Raw genomic sequence first — 17859 nt, forward strand, 5'->3', positions numbered from 1 at the left:
GAAAGGCTGAATGGCCTACTCCTGCACCTATTGTCTATTGTCTATTTCTGTTCTGCGGCCTACCCCTTATTCCTAAACTGTGGCCCCTGGTTCTGCACTCCCCCAACATCGGGAACATGTTTCCTGCCTCTAGCGTGTCCAATCTCTTAATAATCTTATATGTTTCAATAAAATACCCTCTCATCCTTCTAAATTCCAGTGTATACAAGCCCAGTCACTCCATTCTTTCAATTTATGACAGTCCAGCCATCCCGGAAATTAACCTTGTGAACCTACACTGCACTCCCTCAATAGCAAGAATGTCCTTCCTCAAATTTGGAGACCAAAACTGCACACAATATTCCAGGTGTGGTCTCATCAGGGACCTGTACAACTGTAGAAGGACCTCTTTGCTCCTATACTTAACTCCTCTTGTTATGAAGGCCAACATGCCATTAGCTTTCTTCACTGCCTGCTGTACCTGCATGCTTACTTTCAGTGACTGATGTACAAGAACACCCAGATTTTGTTGTACTTCTCCTTTTCCTAACTTGACACCATTCAGATAATAATTTGCCTTCCAGTTCTTGCCACCGAAGTGGATAATCTCTCATTTATCCACATTAAACTGCATCTGCCATGCATCTGCCCACTCACCCAACCTGTCCACGTCACCCTGCATCCTCATGGCATCCTCCTCACAGATCACACTGCCACCCAGCTTTGTGTCATCTGCAAATTTGCTAATGTTACTTTTAATCCCTTCATCTAAATTAAGTCAAATCAGTCAAATATTTGATGTATATTGTAAACAGCTGCAGTCCCAGCACCGAGCATTGCGGTACCCCACTAGTCATTGCATGCCATTCTGAAAGGGACCCGTTAATCCGTACTCTTTGTACAATAATACAATAATACCGTTTATTTGTCATTTGAACCTCACATGAAGTTCAAACGAAATTTGGTTTCTGCAGCCATACAAGAAAAGAACCAAGACACACACCAACACAATTTACACAAACATCCATCACAGTGAATCTCCTCCTCACTGTGATGGAAGGCAAAGTCTTGTCTCTCCCCTGCTCTCCATTCCTCTCCCGAAGTCAAAGTCAAAGCTCCCGGCGGGCGCTAGCAAGTCCCACGGCGACTTAAAGCCGCGCCGGGCGATGTAAGGCCCTGCTCCGGGTCCCGATGTTGGAGCCCCCGGCGGGCGCTAGCAAGTCCGCGGCCATTTAAAGCCGCGCGGGGCGATGTAAGGCCCCGCCCCAGGTCACTCTCAACCCCGCAATTCGAGCGGGAGAAGTCACCGTTGCCGGTGCCCCGCAAAGCAGTCTCCCACCGGGGACCCGCGAGCTCCCGGTGTCACCATCCATTGGAGTCGTGTCGCAGCAGCTCTCCACCGCAGCTCTCCACGCTGCGAAGCTGGCCATCTCCACGATGGTAGGTCCGCAGCTCCGCAGGTTCCGTGGCTTGAGCTGTCGTTCCGGTAGGAGGCCGCTCCACGGTGCTAGGCCCCAACGGCAACGGAGACCCGACAGGGGAAAGGTCGGGTCCCCGTACAGGGAAGAGATCTAAAAGTTTCCCCCACCCACCCCCCCCTGCTCCCCACACATACACAGTCAAAAACCCACCACAAACTTTACACTCTACAGGACAATAAAATAAAAAAAGACAGACGGACTGCAGAGGCCACTGCGACATCGGTCGCGCAGCCCTTTGTTTCCTGTTTGCAAACCAATTTTCTATCCAAGTCAGTACCCTACCCCAAATACCATGTGTTCTAATTTTGCCCACTAATCTCCTATGTGGGTCCTTAGCAAAGACATTCTGAAAGTCCAGATACACTACATCTGCTGGCTCTCTCTTTTCCATTTTCCTAGTTACATCCTCAAAAAATTCCAGAAGATTTGTCAAACATAATTTTACCTTCACAAATCCACACTGACTCAGACCGATCCTGTTACTGTTATCCAAATGTGCTGCTATTTCATCTTTTATAATTGACTACAGCATCTTCCCCACCATCGATGTCAGTCTAACTGGTCTATAATTCCCTGTTTTCTCTCTCCCTCCTTTATTAAAAAGTGGGATAACATTAGCTACCCTCCAATCCACAGGAACTAATCTTGAATCTATGGAACATTAGAAAATGATCACAAATGTGTCCACGATTTCTTGAGCCGGTGCTGAGAAAGCAGATCTGCTACAGTCAAACCACTTGTTAGACCTTAGCGTGTGCTCACCGCCTGTCCTGTTTATCAGTATTGCAACATGACTTTACCTCAATAACTAAAAAGCAGGGAATGTCCCAAGGTAATTAAAGATATTAATGCAAACATTTCCTTTGTTCCTGGAGACAAGCCCCGCTAGTACCTGCAACTTCTGCCGAGGTCTACTGCACACCTGTCAGAAACCATGGGTAGTTGTAGAATTTTGCTTGGACATGTGTTTACTGTTATCTTTTTTGTGCTGTTTCAGCTGAGCTTGATCTTGTCCGTAAAGACATGGACTTGCAGCTAATCAACGTTGAGCGAGACAAGGACTTCCTACAGCAAAAACTGGGCCAAGTGGAGCAGCAGATCCAGATCTCACTGAAAAATGAGCAGCTGCTTCATGAAGAGGATGTTGAACGACTTCAGAAAGAGAAGGTATGTGGTAATCAGGCCACAGCAGCTTAATGAAGTCATCAGCTGAATGCCAGGTTTTGCATCCGGGTTGAGCAAAGACAATGCACAATCCACTCCACTATACCATTCTGCTTACTTATTCAAGCTATCTGTAACCCACTTGCAACCAATCTCATCAAGGAGTCATAATAGTTTCCTAACAAAAATTCCTACAGTAATGTTTACTGCTCTCAAAGGCAAATGGGATACAGTGCGTCCAGGCCTCCTTTATAAACGGTTAATATTTGAGGCACTCTGATGCCAATCAGTATGAAACAGGACTCAAAGTTGATACATCAAGGATGCGCTGAAGTAAAGACTGAATAGATAGTTCCAATCTAATAAATTAATAATAATAATAATAATAATAATAATAATAATAATAATAATAATAATAATAATAATAAATACTTTATTGATCCCCTCAGGGAAATTCAGATGTCCAGAAGCTCCCAACCAACAAACCCACAGATTCAAAATGAACGCAGACAGAAAATACATAGAATACAATGTGGACACTACCTGAGAGCAATAAATACTTAAAAAGACCAATAATTAACAGTTAAAAATTAATAATTGCAAAATGCATCCCCCTACAGCCTAGCGGTCCGAATTATAAAATCTAATGGCTGCAGGGGTGAAGGATCTCCTGAACCGCTCCGTTCTACAGGGCAGGGAGAGGAGCCGGTTGTTGTTCCGAGTGCTCTTTTGACTCTCCAGAATTATATGGAGGGGATGCCCGGGGTTTTTGCAACATAAGCTGGCTTTTGAACAATGTGGATCGTGAAAAACTACACAATTCCTCGGCATAACTTTCACTTTATGTCCACAGGATCGGCTGCGCCTTGAGCTGACAGCAGAGAAGGATGAAGTCATTCAGCACCTTCAACAGGAACGTGAAGACCAAGTCAATCGCCTTGAGGAGGAAAAAGAGGAGCTGAATGAAGACATTCTTGCTTTACATAAAGAGAGGGATGAGAGTCTGATTCAAGCAGAGAGCAAGAAACAGCAGGTATTAAGCAAATTTGATTTCCTTAGGGGTCATAAAGTAAATTGCAAGTAAACCTCTTTGGAGGTCTTTTAGTCTTTTTATGTGGGAGGTGGGAGGGAGGGAGAGGGGAAACCGTTTCCCAGTCACTACCTGGTCGAGGATGCGTCTTTTCTTCGAGCCGCATCTTCGCCCCCTCCTCGTGGTCTACCATCTGGATTGGCGCGGCCTTTCCTGCCAGAGTCTAGCCAGAGCTTCAGCGGCGGCGCAGCATTGGATTCCATCGGGGAGCGGGCGATGCTTTGTCGGGGATCGCTGTGTGGAGCTCCGGAGGGCCTGCTGACTTTAAAACCATGGAGCTGTGGTCTGTGGAGCTTCCAGCCACGGTGGGCGCTAACTTTAACATCGCGGAGCCTGGGATCATTCGCCAAGGATCGCCAGTGTTGGAGCTCCGCTCAGCTCGGCCTGTGGACTTCGGGAGCCGCGGTCTCTGGTAGGAAGTGGCCGATTTGGAACTCCAAGCCGCTGAGTGTGTTCTTCCGTTCCGATGCCGGTGCTTCGATCATCCTGGTGAGAGGGCCTGAATGTCGGGCCGCCATAGCGGCGACTGCAGGGGGATCAATAGGATATTCAATATTCCGGAGGGATAGACAGAAAGGAAAAGGAGGCGGGGTAGCGTTGCTGGTTAGAGAGGAGATTAACGCAATAGAAAGGAAGGACATTAGCTTGGATAGACATATGCAATTGGATGTGGAATCGATATGGGTAGAGCTGTGAAACACTAAGGGGCAGAAAACGCTAGTGGGAGTTGTGTACAGGCCACCTAACAGTAGTAGTGGAGTTGGGGATGGCATCAAACAGGAAATTAGAAATGCGTGCAACAAAGGTAAAACAAATATAATGGGTGACTTCAATCTACATATAGATTGGGTGAATCAAATTGGCAGGGGTGCTGAGGAAGAGGATTTCTTGGAATGTATGCGGGATAGTTTTCTAAACCAACATGTAGTGGAACCAACGAGAGAGCAGGCTATTCTAGACTGGGTATTGAGTAATGAGGAAGGGTTAGTTAGCAGTCTTGTTGTGCGTGGCCCCTTGGGCAAGAGTGACCATGATATGGTTAAGTTCTTCATTAGGATGGAGAGTGACATTGTTAATTCAGAAACAAGGGTCCTGAATTTAAAGAAAGGTGACTTTGAGGGTATGAGACGTGAATTGGCCAAGATAGACTGGCAAATGATTCTTAAAGGGTTGACGGTGGATATGCAATGGAAGGCATTTAAAAACTGCATGGATGAACTACAACAATTGTTCACCCCAGTTTGGCAAAAGAATAAATCAGGGAAGGTAGTGCATCCGTGGATAACAAGGGAAATCAGGGATAGTATCAAAACAAAAGATGAAGCCTTCAAATTAGCCAGAAAAAGCAGCCTACCAGAGGACTGGGAGAAATTCAGAGTCCAGCAGAGGAGGACAAAAGGCTTAATTAGGAAAGGGAAAATAGATTATGAAAGAAAACTGGCAGGGAACATAAAAACTGACTGCAAAAGTTTTTATAGATATGTGAAGAGGAAAAGATTAGTTAAAACAAATGTAGGTCCCTTGCAGTCAGAAACAGGCAAATTGATCATGGGGAACAAGGACATGGCAGACCAATTGAATAACTACTTTGGTTCTGTCTTCACTAAGGAAGACATAAATAATCTGCCGGAAATAGCAAGGGACCGGGGGATAAATGAGATGGAGGAACAGAGTGAAATCCAGGTTAGCCGGGAAGTGGTGTTGGGTAAATTGAATGGTTTAAAGGCCGATAAATCCCCAGGGCCGGATAAGTTGCATCCCAGAGTACTTAAGGAAGTAGCCGCAGAAATAGTGGATGCATTAGTGATAATTTTTCAAAACTCTTTAGATTCTGGAGTAGTTCCTGAGGACTGGAGGGTAACTAATGTAACCCCACTTTTTAAAAAGGGAGGGAGAGAGAAAACGGGGAATTACAGACCAGTTAGTCTAACATCGGTGGTGGGGAAAATTCTGGAGTCAGTTATTAAAGATGGGATAGCAGCACATTTGGAAAGTGGTGAATTCATTGGACAAAGTCAGCATGGATTTATGAAAGGTAAATCATGTCTGACGAATCTTATAGAATTTTTCGAGGATGTATATAGTAGAGTGGATAAGAGAGAACCAGTGGATGTGTTATATCTGGACTTTCAGAAGGCTTTCGACAAGGTTCCACATAAGAGATTAGTATACAAACTTAAAGCACACGGTATTGGGGGTTCAGTATTGACGTGGATAGAGAACTGGCTGACAGACAGGAAGCAAAGAGTAGGAGTAAACGGGTCCTTTTCACAATGGCAGGCAGTGACTAGTGGGGTACCGCAAGGCTATTTACAATATATATTAATGATCTGGATGAGGGAATTGAATGCAACATCTCCAAGTTTGCGGATGACACGAAGCTGGGGGGCAGTGTTAGCTGTGAGGAGGATGCTAGGAGGCTGCAAGGTGACTTGGATAGGTTGGGTGAGTGGGCAAATGCATGGCAGATGCAGTATAATGTGGATAAATGTGAGGTTATCCACTTTGGTGGCAAAAACAGGAAAGTAGACTATTATCTGAATGGTGGCCGATTAGGAAAAGGGGAGATGCAACGAGACCTGGGTGTCATGGTACACCAGTCATTAAAAGTAGGAATGCAGGCGCAGCAGGCAGTGAAGAAAGCAAATGGTATATTAGCATTCATAGCAAAAGGATTTGAGTATAAGAGCAGGAAGGTTCTACTGCAGTTGTACAGGGTCTTGGTGAGACCACACCTGGAGTATTGCGTACAGGTCTCCTAATCTGAGGAAAGACATTCTTGCCATAGAGGGAGTACAGAGAAGGTTCACCAGACTGATTCCTGGGATGGCAGGACTTTCATATGAAGAAAGACTGGATAGACTCGGCTTGTACACGCTAGAATTTAGAAGATTGAGGGGGGATCTTATAGAAACTTACAAAATTCTTAAGGGGTTAGACAGGCTAGATAGGCTAGATGCAGGAAGACTAGAACTAGGGGTCACAGTTTAAGGATAAGATGAAAGTCTTTTAGGACCGAGATGAGAAAATCATTTTTTACACAGAGTGGTGAATCTGTGGAATTCTCTGCCACAGAAGGTAGTTGAGGCCAGTTCATTGGCTATATTTAAGAGGGAGTTAGATGTGGCCCTTGTGGCTAAAGGGATCAGGGGGTATGGAGAGAAGGCAGGGATGGGATACTGAGTTGGATGATCAGCCATGATCATATCGAATGGTGGTGCAGGCTCGAAGGGCCGAATAGCCTACTCCTGCACCTATTTTCTATGTTTCTATGCTCAGGGGGATGAACAAGAGGAAGATGACTGAACTTTATTGCCTTCCCTCACAGTGGGAAACGTTGATTCCTCTGTGGGGGATGTTCATGTTAAACTCCACAGTGTGTTGTGTTTATTTTATTTGTGTGGCTACATGGTAACTCAAATTTCACTGCACCAATTCGTGTATGTGACAATAAATGTAACTTGAACTTGAACTTGTAACTTGAACTTGAACTTAAACAATGGAGGGTCTTAAATTGATCCCTTGGCTTCCACTAGTTGCATTGCTTTATTGCAATCCATTGTTTCCTATGTGACGGGCAATGATCAACTCATCCTGACCTTCTTTGTTAATCACAAATTGTGACTCTTTATCATAAAATCCCTCTTTCGAATTGGGATACATTCCTGCTGAGTGCTGTGAACAAGCTGTTTGTATATCTTCCACAGTTCATATACTGACCTGTCTCTTGGCTTGCTTTTCCAATCCACCTTGGACAATCTATTTCTTCAGCTAAGACAAATAATTTAAAAGCAAGTGTAACTTTGTGATAGAATAGTCTAAAATCCTTGTTGAGTTGAAGTTCCACTTGTTTGCTGAAATTATTAATTTGCTGTGAATCTATCAAAGTTGTAGATGTTGTCTTGTGGACAATATGATTTTTCCAGAAAAAAATGATCCGTGTATTTAGTATTAGTTTGCTGTTGTCATGTGTATTGAGATACTGTGAAAAACTTTGTTTTGCGTGCTCTCCAAGCAAATCATACATTACATGAATACAGCAGTTGGTGCAAATGGGAAAGGAAACTAAATGCAGAATATAGTGTTGCAACTACAGAGAACGTATAAGGGCCTCAATAATGTAGGTTGGGAGATCAAAAACTCATCCTTAACATTTGAGATGTGTGCTCAAGTATCTAACAATAGCAGGAAAGAAGCTGTTCTTGAACCTGATGGCACATGCTCTCAAGCTATTGTATCTTCTGCCAGAAGGGAGAGGAAAGAAGAGAGAATGACTGGGTGTGAATGGTCCTTGATTACATCGCTGCTTTACAGACTGCTTTATCAAGGCAGCATGATGTAGGTGGAGTCGATGAGGGAGGCTGTTTCAGCTGCATCTGCATCCACAATCCTGCAATTTCGTATGGTCTTCGGCCGAGCAGTTGCCGAACCCAGCTGTGATGGTGCATATGTAGGAATTACTACGAGGGAGTTAGGGACATGCCGAATTTTACCAATTGTACAAGATGCTCCAAAACACAATTTAATTCTTCATTTTCTTTCATTGGAAGCCATCAGCTTTCACAGCTCCCAATAATTTGAGCAACCATTTTTGTATTTTCAAGGAATTGTATTTTAAAGAGTCAGAGAAAAATATCCTGTCAGAAAAACTCAGCCACACTCAACATGAGCTCAGTAATTCAAACATGGAGATCGATCGATTGAAACGTGAGCTGCACAACCAACAGGAGCAGGACAAGGTGACAATCGTTTGCTTTCATGTCTATTTCTGTGATTTTAAATCCAAATACATTAATGCCACATCTGATTATGTAATCGCTCAAAGCAACATTGTGCAGTGATCAGCAAATTACATTTTATATGTTTTACAATTTACAAAAACTATTCTATGTTACAAAATTAAGTTCCTGTGTATTAAAACCTTTTTTGATGAATAAGAGAGGAACAAATCAACTCTATCATCTTGTTTTCTCCAGAATACTATTAACAACATTAATGGTGACCTTAAGGACCTCCAAGGCCAGTTTGAAGAAGCGGTGGCCACGCATGAACGAGAGGTCAAACGTCTCAACGAGCAGCTTAAAGACTTGACCCGCCAGAGAGAAGGGTCTCTCAGAGAGGTTGGTTCAAAAATCACCTCTTTAATTTCCTTAGACACATGGTCATTTATGATTGACTAGTGATTCCTTCTCTGCCCGTGATTGTAACATTGGAAGGTCTGAGGAAGCAAGTTTGTAGACAGGCAACCAAACCAGCTCAAAGGAGAGGAGCAGTTGAACTACTCAAAATAGTCATTAGGAGCAAACATTTGAAGTGAAAACTTGTGGGAGGAATTGATCTGATTAAAAGTATTTTGGCAGTAGGCACAAGGTGCAGAAGTAACATATAGTGTAGAATATTTTAATGAAAACATGTTCGCATTGTAGAGAAAGAGAACAATTTTGATGAGAAGTGATATAAATGATCCAGTTATCAATACAGGTTATTGAGGTATAAATCACAAAACAATTAAGAAACCCTTGGTCTTGTAACAAAATGTAAAAAAATTCAAAACAAAGTATTCATATTCCAACATATTAGTGGTTGGGATATTTCATCTTCCCAGAGTCCATTGCAAGTAGGTTATAAAAGCATTGGGCAAAAATTGCTGTTGAGATTCATTAAGGTGTTATAATTATGAAGAAAGGTTTGCAGGGAAGCTTTTAATCAGAAGTTTTAAGTAGTTTGACAGTGAATTTGATAAAAGGTGTGACTTTATGCCCACTTTGTAGAATATGAGCAGATGGACAGTTAAATGTCCCCCTCAGAAACCTCCATGCTCCCACATTCCCAGTTATGGATCTGCTCCATTCAACAAGCAGTACAAAGATCTTACCAAAGCTAGCTGTCTCCTTATTTTCCTTTCAGGAACCAACTGCAGGTTTAGCTTCGATTGGTTAGTTTAGTTTAGAGATACAGAACGGAAACAGGCCTTTTGGCCAACAGAGTCCACGCTGACCAGCGACCCTTGTACACTATCACTATCCTACACACGAGGGACAATTTACCATCTTTTGCCAAAGCCAATTAACCTACAAACCTGTAGTGTGGGTGGAAACTGGAGCACATGGAAAAAACCCACGTGGTCACGGGGAGAACGTACAAATTTCGTACAGACAGGACCCATAGTCAGGATCAAACCTGGGTCTCTGGCCATCGTGCTGTGGTTAGTAATTGTAATGTTCAATGCCATTTGCTGTTATTATGCTCAGTAGTAACCTTGGAACTACATGAACCAGGCATCTCAAGGTCCGGGAGAAATTCAACCAAAGCTGTACCTCCAAAATGCACAAAATTTACTGGAACCATAAGTGAACCAATACTAGCTTCCTCTACTGGGTCAATGTCCCCAGCATTGAGGCCCTAGTTACTCTATGTCACCCATGTTGGGAAAACCACATTGCTCATATGACCAACACAGACTTCTGAAACAGACACTTAACTCTGTTCAATTATGAAGGGAGGAGGTTACCAGGTAGAAAGAGAAAATGATTCGAGGATGTGCTCAAAGCTTCCTTGAAGATGTGTAACACTCTCACCAACTTCTGTGGACACTTTGTCCATGACTGCTCATTGAGGAGATGGTGCATTTGAGATGATATGGAAATACTTCAGCCTTTGAATTTGGAGTACATAGAAGCCCTGTGTAATAGCAAAAGGAATATTCTTCCATGTAAACTAACCACCACCATCTCATCAACAATTACTTGCCCGATTTGAGGAGGAGTTTGTAGATCTAAGGTTCTGAGTATCCTCTGCCAGTTGTCAATATGCATCTTCTAAGGCATGTTGATGATCCTTGAAATCCACCTAAATGCAGGGTAACCCAGACACACATGAATTTTACTGTGTAAATCTAATTACATAAACTTAATCCCACTCCATGCTGGACTCCTCTTCAGAGATTGACAAGGCAGGTTGCCCAAGCCTAGCTTCAGTCTTTCCAGTCAAATAGTTTTAATGCATAAATCATCATGGAACTGCATTTTGTTATAAAGGATAAGCATAGAGAGCCAGGATTCCTGTGCAAACATGTTATCCAGGAGTAGTCAAAGTGACTATAAATCCCCTTGAAAGGGTTAAAATGGTTGGAACTGAATAAAAAGCAAAACAAATCCGTTAAACCATGACCGATTATTTTTGTTGGCAGTTTCACCAGCCTCTGAGACTGATGTATGGACCACACAAATGACAGATTTCTCATTGGCAATTAAATTTGTTTATGTATGTTCCCGTATAGACTAAGTGCTCAAGTTAATCCTTTTGTTTACTCTTTATTAGTTTATTATATGACCGATTGTTCAAGTAAAATATTCTTATTTCCACCCACAAAACCAGATCTGTGTGGCGCCAGCCAAGTCCCTGCTTATCTTAGAAGGAACAATAAAGTTTTTATAGCTCCTTTCACACTGGGAATAATCCGAGAACATGGTATTTATTTTATAAATGTGGAAAAGTGCTTGCAGCTGCTCCAGAGATGTCTATTTGAGTTGTCAAGCTATTGTAACAATGGAGGGGATGTGTGTTTATTGACTCGGGAATATGAGGCTTTTGCAGGAATAGGAAGCATGTTCAAACAAAGGTTGGTGGCACAGTTCTGAGTTTGGTCATAGGTCACGAGGATCTGGGATCACATGTTTCCCAGGCAAATCAGAGGGCATGTCATGGCCTCGTGTATTCCGATGCCATTCACAGGGGAATGAAATGATCGGGGTTAGGACCAAGATCTACACTAAAACTTGCTGGCAATTCAGGTTATTTTGACAGTGTTGATTCTCTTCAGAGGTTGCATATTCTGGATGTAAGCTGCTTACGATATGTTTGGTCTCTGCTCTGCAGAGTGCAAGACTCATCTCCTAATTATAAGTACAGCAGTCCTTCCTAGAAATCATAAAGGTTTGACCTTAGTGATGGTATCTCCAAGAGTTCTAGGAAGAAGAAATGAAAACATTCAAAATGCAATTAAATTGAACCTTACAAATCAACATTGATTAGAATTAATTGGCACTACTTCTGGTGATGCACTGAAGCTTTTCTGATATTTCTTCATGATCTTTAACTTGAACATGGATTATAGACCTCCAGTGCTTTACAGGTCAATACTCCATAGACTGGTCCAGGTACGCTGAGGCCTTATACAAGAAGGGACAGAACCGGCTGTACTTTTTGAGAAGGCTCCGCTCCTTCAACATCTGCAGTAAGATGCTGCAGATGTTCTACCAATCTGTGGTGGCCTGTGCCATCTTCTGCACTGTCGTGTGGTGGGGCAGCAGGGCGAAGGCCGCGAAGGCCGCGAACGCCAACAGGATTAACAAGTTCATCAGGAAGGCTGGCTCCGTCCTGGGGGCGGAGTTGAATTTATTGGAGGTGATCTTGGAGGGGAGGATGCTCCTCCAACTGCAGAGAATCTTGGACAATACAGCTCACCCCCTCCATTACACACTGGTCAACCTTCAGCAACAGACTGGTTCCACCAAGATGCAGGACACAATGCCGCAGGAGATCTTTTTTCCCTGTGGCTATCAAACTGTACAACTACTCCCCCTTCTGTCATGAGGTAGACTGACTCCCCTCTCCAGCCCACCCCCCCCCCCCCTCCTTCCCCCCCCCCCTCCCCCACCCCCCCCCATCCTCAATATTTGCACATCCCCACTCGTCACTTTAATTTCATGTATCTTGTGTTTTATGACTGTTGGCAGATCAGTTTCCCTCCTGGGATAAATAAAGTTCTATCGTACCGTACTGACGTCCAGGTGCTGAAACCTCACGATTGGAACATAGGACCAGGAAGAGGAATGGGTCGCACATTCCCTCGAGCTTGCTCTGCTGTTACAACATGGCTGGCTGGTCATGCATTTCAACTCCACTTTCCTTTCTAAGCCCCTAAACCCTGAATTCCCCTTCAGCAAAATATCTATGTCAGCCATGTGAATAATTAATATTTTGCTTGAATCTGCACCAGTCCAATATTGTCTTTTGGATTTCTTTAGATGACTACATTTCCTGCATACCCTCCCAGTCCTCACACATCCATATTTACAGTTGCCAGGAGAACCACCTCTGATCATAGCATCATCTCAGTCTCAGCTCAGGTTCACCTGACAAGTTTCTTCTAACTTCACTTTCTGCCTGGGACTTAACACACTCATTGTTACCAATACTCAACACCCTGTCTGCAGCCATTGTCATCCAGTCGACCCCCCAATAATCTCTTGATTTCATTCCCAATGCTGGATGGCATCTGATCGCCGCATTTGTTCTCCAAGCAATGTCAGCATGTTTACACGATGCCTACATTTGCCTCATTAGTAGAATGCCAGATCTGGACTCAGGCCCTCAAGTAGCTTTAGAATACGTGAAAATTCTCTGCAAACTCCCTTGTCAGCTCTTAGGGCTAAAGGAATCAATGGATGATGGGAGAAAAAGCAGGAACGGGGTATTGATTTTAGATGATCAGCCATGATCATATTGAATGGCGGTGCTGGCTCGAAGGCCTGAATGGCCTACTCCAGCACCTATTTTTCTATGTTTCTGTTTGATCTATTGCTCCCACATTCACAGACATCCTGTGATTCTTGATTAAAGAGGTCTTTCTGCGTTTCTTAATGTTCATGATCAGATACACTGACTGCAGAGACCATTGCAGCAATCTTCCTGCCCGTGGATTATTAACTCTCTCCCGGCATCCAGCCAAATTCATCCCCAATTTTTGGCTGTTTCCTCCCCATCTACATCTGCACAGCCTTCATCGACTAATTTCATCTGTGGAGTCTCCTGATTGTATTCTCCTGGTCTTTTCTCCCAACCACCATTTCACCTCTTTTTCTTGCTGTTCTTTTCTCAAATTCATCACTTTTCCTGTCCTTAAAAAGACCACTTAGTATTTTTTATACACAATCTATCATTCTTTTCAAGTTCCTCACCTGGGGTTGCCAGTTCAGTTTCAATTAATGCATCCCTGCCATCTGTTTTAGCTCAGCTCACCACTGACACCGTGATTCACTCTCTCTGCCATTTTACCTATTGTCTTTTCCTTCATAGACCCGTTTCCATAGCCCAGTGTTGCCCATAGTTTTACTCCTATCTAATTCAGAAAAACATTTATCTTGTGAAACAGTTTTTGTCTATTAACAAGTGTCAATACTTGTTAAAATGTAGCTTACATGCAAAACTCTTGATAATTTGTTTTAAAATCTCCTTAGCTACCTTTGTTTTTAATTTTGTTTGACAACACATGGATGTTAAAGCTCATTTATGCTGAAAACGATTGCTTTTTCTTTCAACTTTGTTTGCATGTGCAAATTACCCCATAATATTCAAACAGGTTGGTTCAGTGATCCTATCCACTAGTTATCTTGTGTTTCCCATATAGACAATAGACAATAAACAATGGGCTTCCATTCTTGCCCTTTGAAGGCTGCTGCATTTATCTGGTTGATAATGGAAGGTGCATTTCCTTCTTCTAACTGTGGCTGGTGAACAGGTGGAGGAGTTGAAGACGCAGCTCCGCATGGTGGAGGATGCTAGAGATGGAACTCGCCGAGACCTCATCGAAGCTCACAGGAAGGTCCGCGAGAACGAGGAAGGTCAGGAGGTGCAGCGCAAAGAGAACCTGGAGCTCAAACGTGTTCTCAACGATGAAGTCCGAGAGAAGGAGGCCATCCAGAAGTCCAATGAGGAGCTCAGGAATAACATCAAAAAGATTGAGAGTGAGAGAATCAGGTATTGTGTGTTTGGATGTTGCAGTCAAAATGCTAATCCACTTTCCAAATGCATACCTGGCCAAACTAATGTTGTTAGCATGTCCATGCACCATCCCATAAGTATGCTTTAATAAACATACTCCATGCATGTGCTGCATTTATCCAGAGCTGTTATGCCTTGCAATCTTTTGCTCTGAATACAATGATACAACTGCATCCTGAATACAGTGACAAAACTGTGACAAAACTATACCTTGGATGTACTGCTAAAACTGTGCCTTAAATACAGTACTTTAAAAAAGAGGCAAAAAAAAATAATCAAACCCTTCCCAGAACTATACCCTAAACATTGTCTGTGCTACACCCTAACCAGACACAATTAACCAAACTACAAGCTCTCTCTCCCAAAATTTGATTTTATGCTTTTGATATGTGTGTGACTAATAAGAACTGATCTGGTAACTCTGTGGCTAGTTTAAAGAGAACAAACGAGGAGAAGGAGCAGAAGATCAACATCTTGGAAGAAGCCAAAACCGCGTTTCAGAACGAGACAGGAGAACTTCGCACAAATCTCAGGGAAGTGGAAAAATCCCGGCTGGATGCACGACGGGAATTGCAGGAACTTCGGCGACAGGTGAGAGAAGGAGACTGCAAACAATTGAAAAGGGGAAAAAACTGCAAATACTGGAAATCAAAACACTGGGGGTTTAAGAGACTGAAGATGCGGGAATCATGAGTAAAAAACAAAGTGCTAGGGATACTCATCATATCAGGCGGCACATGTGAAAGAAGTAACTGTAGCTGGTGAATCTGTGGAATTCTTTATCATAGAAGCACGTGAAGGCCAATATCATATTTTTAAGGCAGAGATGGATGATTAGTATGGGCTTCAGAGATTATGGGGATATGGTAGGAGAATGGGGTTAGGAGGGAGAGATAGATCAGCCATGGTTGATTGAATGGCAGAGTAGACTTGATAGGTCGAATGGCCTAATTCTGCTCCTATCACTTATGACAACATTTCGGCTTGATGACCCTTCATGGTGATTGAAGAAGGGTCTTTGACCTGAAACATTAACTCCGAGTAGCCCCAGCACTTTCATTATTGTGCATTCTTAATTCATTGCCTAGCTATTTTCTGTATTCTGTACATTTACAGTACAGCCCAACTCAAAGTTATACCAATATCTACCAACCGCCTATATTTCCTAAATTACAATATTGACTACATGTCACAAGATAAATTAAATACATGGGCTCAACCTGTGATCAGAGAGGTTGTGAAATAAATTATAAGTTGAATTAATTGCAGCCCTAATCAGTCTTCATATCTGCACTCTGGAATCGATTGAACTTTTTTTGGCACAATCATTGTCAGCTCACAATGATTTAGTCTTCTGAATTGTCAATTTTAGTAAAGGACTATGGGTCAGATTTACTTAATCATTGCCCTGCAGAGAATCTTATAACATGGAATCATAAAATGATCACTGCAAAAGGAGGCCATTTGACCAACCACATTCATACCAGCTATCAACCAGAGCAAGTCCCTGTCCAGCTCCACTTCCATTCGCTTTTGAAGGGTACAATGGAACCTGCCTCTATCACATTTGTGGGCAGTATGTTCCAGATTCCAACTAAATTCCGTGTTACCTTCATTTTCTCCGGATGTCACTTGCAATTCTCTTCAGCCACGAAGAGGAGGACATTCACTACAGATATGGTGGTGAAAGGAAAAGTACTAAGGTGCTTAATTTTACTGAAAACACCTGGATTTGTATGCCTGTAATTTGATATTTTTTTAATGAATAACTCTGAATACTAGCAGAGATATCCTTTATTACATAAAGTCGCTGTTATCATTCTGCACAGATAAGTATCACACATATGGCAGCTGCTGTTATATATGTGAACCTTGTAGCTGGTGAAGTTGTTCAAGGAAATCATCCATTAGTGTCACCACTGAGCCATCCACAGAATGAATATCTCAGCACCTAGCTGCTGAAATAAAGCATCCCTTGATAATTTTTCCTCATTACATTCTTAATTCTCTTCCCCTATATTTTATACCCATGATTTCTATTTTTTGACTCCCCCCCCTTCATTCATGTTGTCTGGGCCATCTTATCATTTTATATATTTCCATCAGATGCTCCCCAAATTTCTTTGTAGTAAACAGTCCCACCTGCTTGAGTCTGATTAAGTCCTCTAAACTGCAGCTCCTCATTCTGGAATTGATTGGTGGCAATATTTTTGAACCATCTCCAATCTTCTCACATACCTATGCAGTTGAAGGTAGACTATGGTTTTATGACTTCCCTAATATCTGTTGATAAAGATGACATGACAAGCAGCGTTCAGTCTTTACATGTTCATACATCTCACCACTTGCTTCAAACTTAGCTGGAATTGGATGTTATAAGTCTTGGTCCAATCTGAGAGTGCCAAGTGCTCCACACGGCATGGTTAAAAGGAGAGATCAATATTTGTAAAGGACCTGGCACTTAATTTAATATCTTGAGAGAACATCGTGACAGGTTCAGATAGTAGATGCAGAAGGATAAATAGTTTGCAGAAACAAGGAATGGCTGGTTTACCAAGGAAAGACACAAAATGCTGGAGTAACTAGCAGTTCGGACAGCATCCCTGGAGGACATGGATCGGTGATGTTTAGGGTTGAGACCTTTCTTCAGTCTGAAGAAGGGTCTCAACCCGCGACATCACCCTTCTATGTTCTCCCGGGATGCTGCCTGATTCACTGAGTTACTCCAGCATTTTGTGTCTTTCCTAAATGTTTCACAGCCTTGCTTGTTCATGTTTAAGCAGCAGGGGATATTTGAAGGGAATGTTCCCACTGGACATGAGATGGAATCCGTAGTGAGGTATATTGCCCAAGATTTGATCTGCGGTATGTGAGTGTGATGGGCTTGATGCTGGTTTCTATAAATTCTTCAATGTAAATATCTTGAAGTATCAGGAAGTTGCTCAAAAACCTGCTTCCATATCTGCTATTTGCTGATCCCTGTGTTGCTAACTTTACTGTTTACCCAGGTAAAGATGTTGGATAACGAGAATGCGAAGAAGAGCAAGGAAGTGGCAGAGCTGCAATCCCGCATCGAATTAGATGAACAGCGGGACGAGGAGAGCAGGCGGAAATCTCATTGCCTGAAGAAAAAAATGACAGAAGCAGAAGTAGGCCGTGAAACAGCTCGCAAAGAGGTGGGATCGTTAATTAATAAAAACAAAGCCTTATACAAACATTACTCAAATCAAATATACCTTTTGTTGCAGACACAAGAAACTGCAGTTGCAGGAATCTTGAGTAAAACACAATGTACTGGAAGAACTCGGCGGGTCAGGCAGCATCTGCGGAGGGAATGGATAGGCGATGTTTTGAGCTGGG

General features: G+C 42.8%; 1 protein-coding gene across 1 annotated transcript in view; it reads left to right on the plus strand.

Annotated features, from left to right (window-relative positions):
• crocc2 (ciliary rootlet coiled-coil, rootletin family member 2) overlaps nucleotides 1–17859 on the plus strand; it is a 241308-nt gene that overhangs the window by 159025 nt on the left and 64424 nt on the right. Inside the window, exons 20-26 of the mRNA XM_033031518.1 lie at nucleotides 2458–2627; nucleotides 3478–3657; nucleotides 8319–8453; nucleotides 8691–8834; nucleotides 14237–14475; nucleotides 14931–15090; nucleotides 17508–17675. Of these exons, the coding sequence (XP_032887409.1) occupies nucleotides 2458–2627; nucleotides 3478–3657; nucleotides 8319–8453; nucleotides 8691–8834; nucleotides 14237–14475; nucleotides 14931–15090; nucleotides 17508–17675 (1196 nt within the window). The remainder of the gene's footprint in view (nucleotides 1–2457; nucleotides 2628–3477; nucleotides 3658–8318; nucleotides 8454–8690; nucleotides 8835–14236; nucleotides 14476–14930; nucleotides 15091–17507; nucleotides 17676–17859) is intronic.

The sequence above is a fragment of the Amblyraja radiata genome, chromosome 13 (assembly GCF_010909765.2).
Source record: "Amblyraja radiata isolate CabotCenter1 chromosome 13, sAmbRad1.1.pri, whole genome shotgun sequence".
NCBI lineage: Eukaryota > Metazoa > Chordata > Chondrichthyes > Rajiformes > Rajidae > Amblyraja > Amblyraja radiata.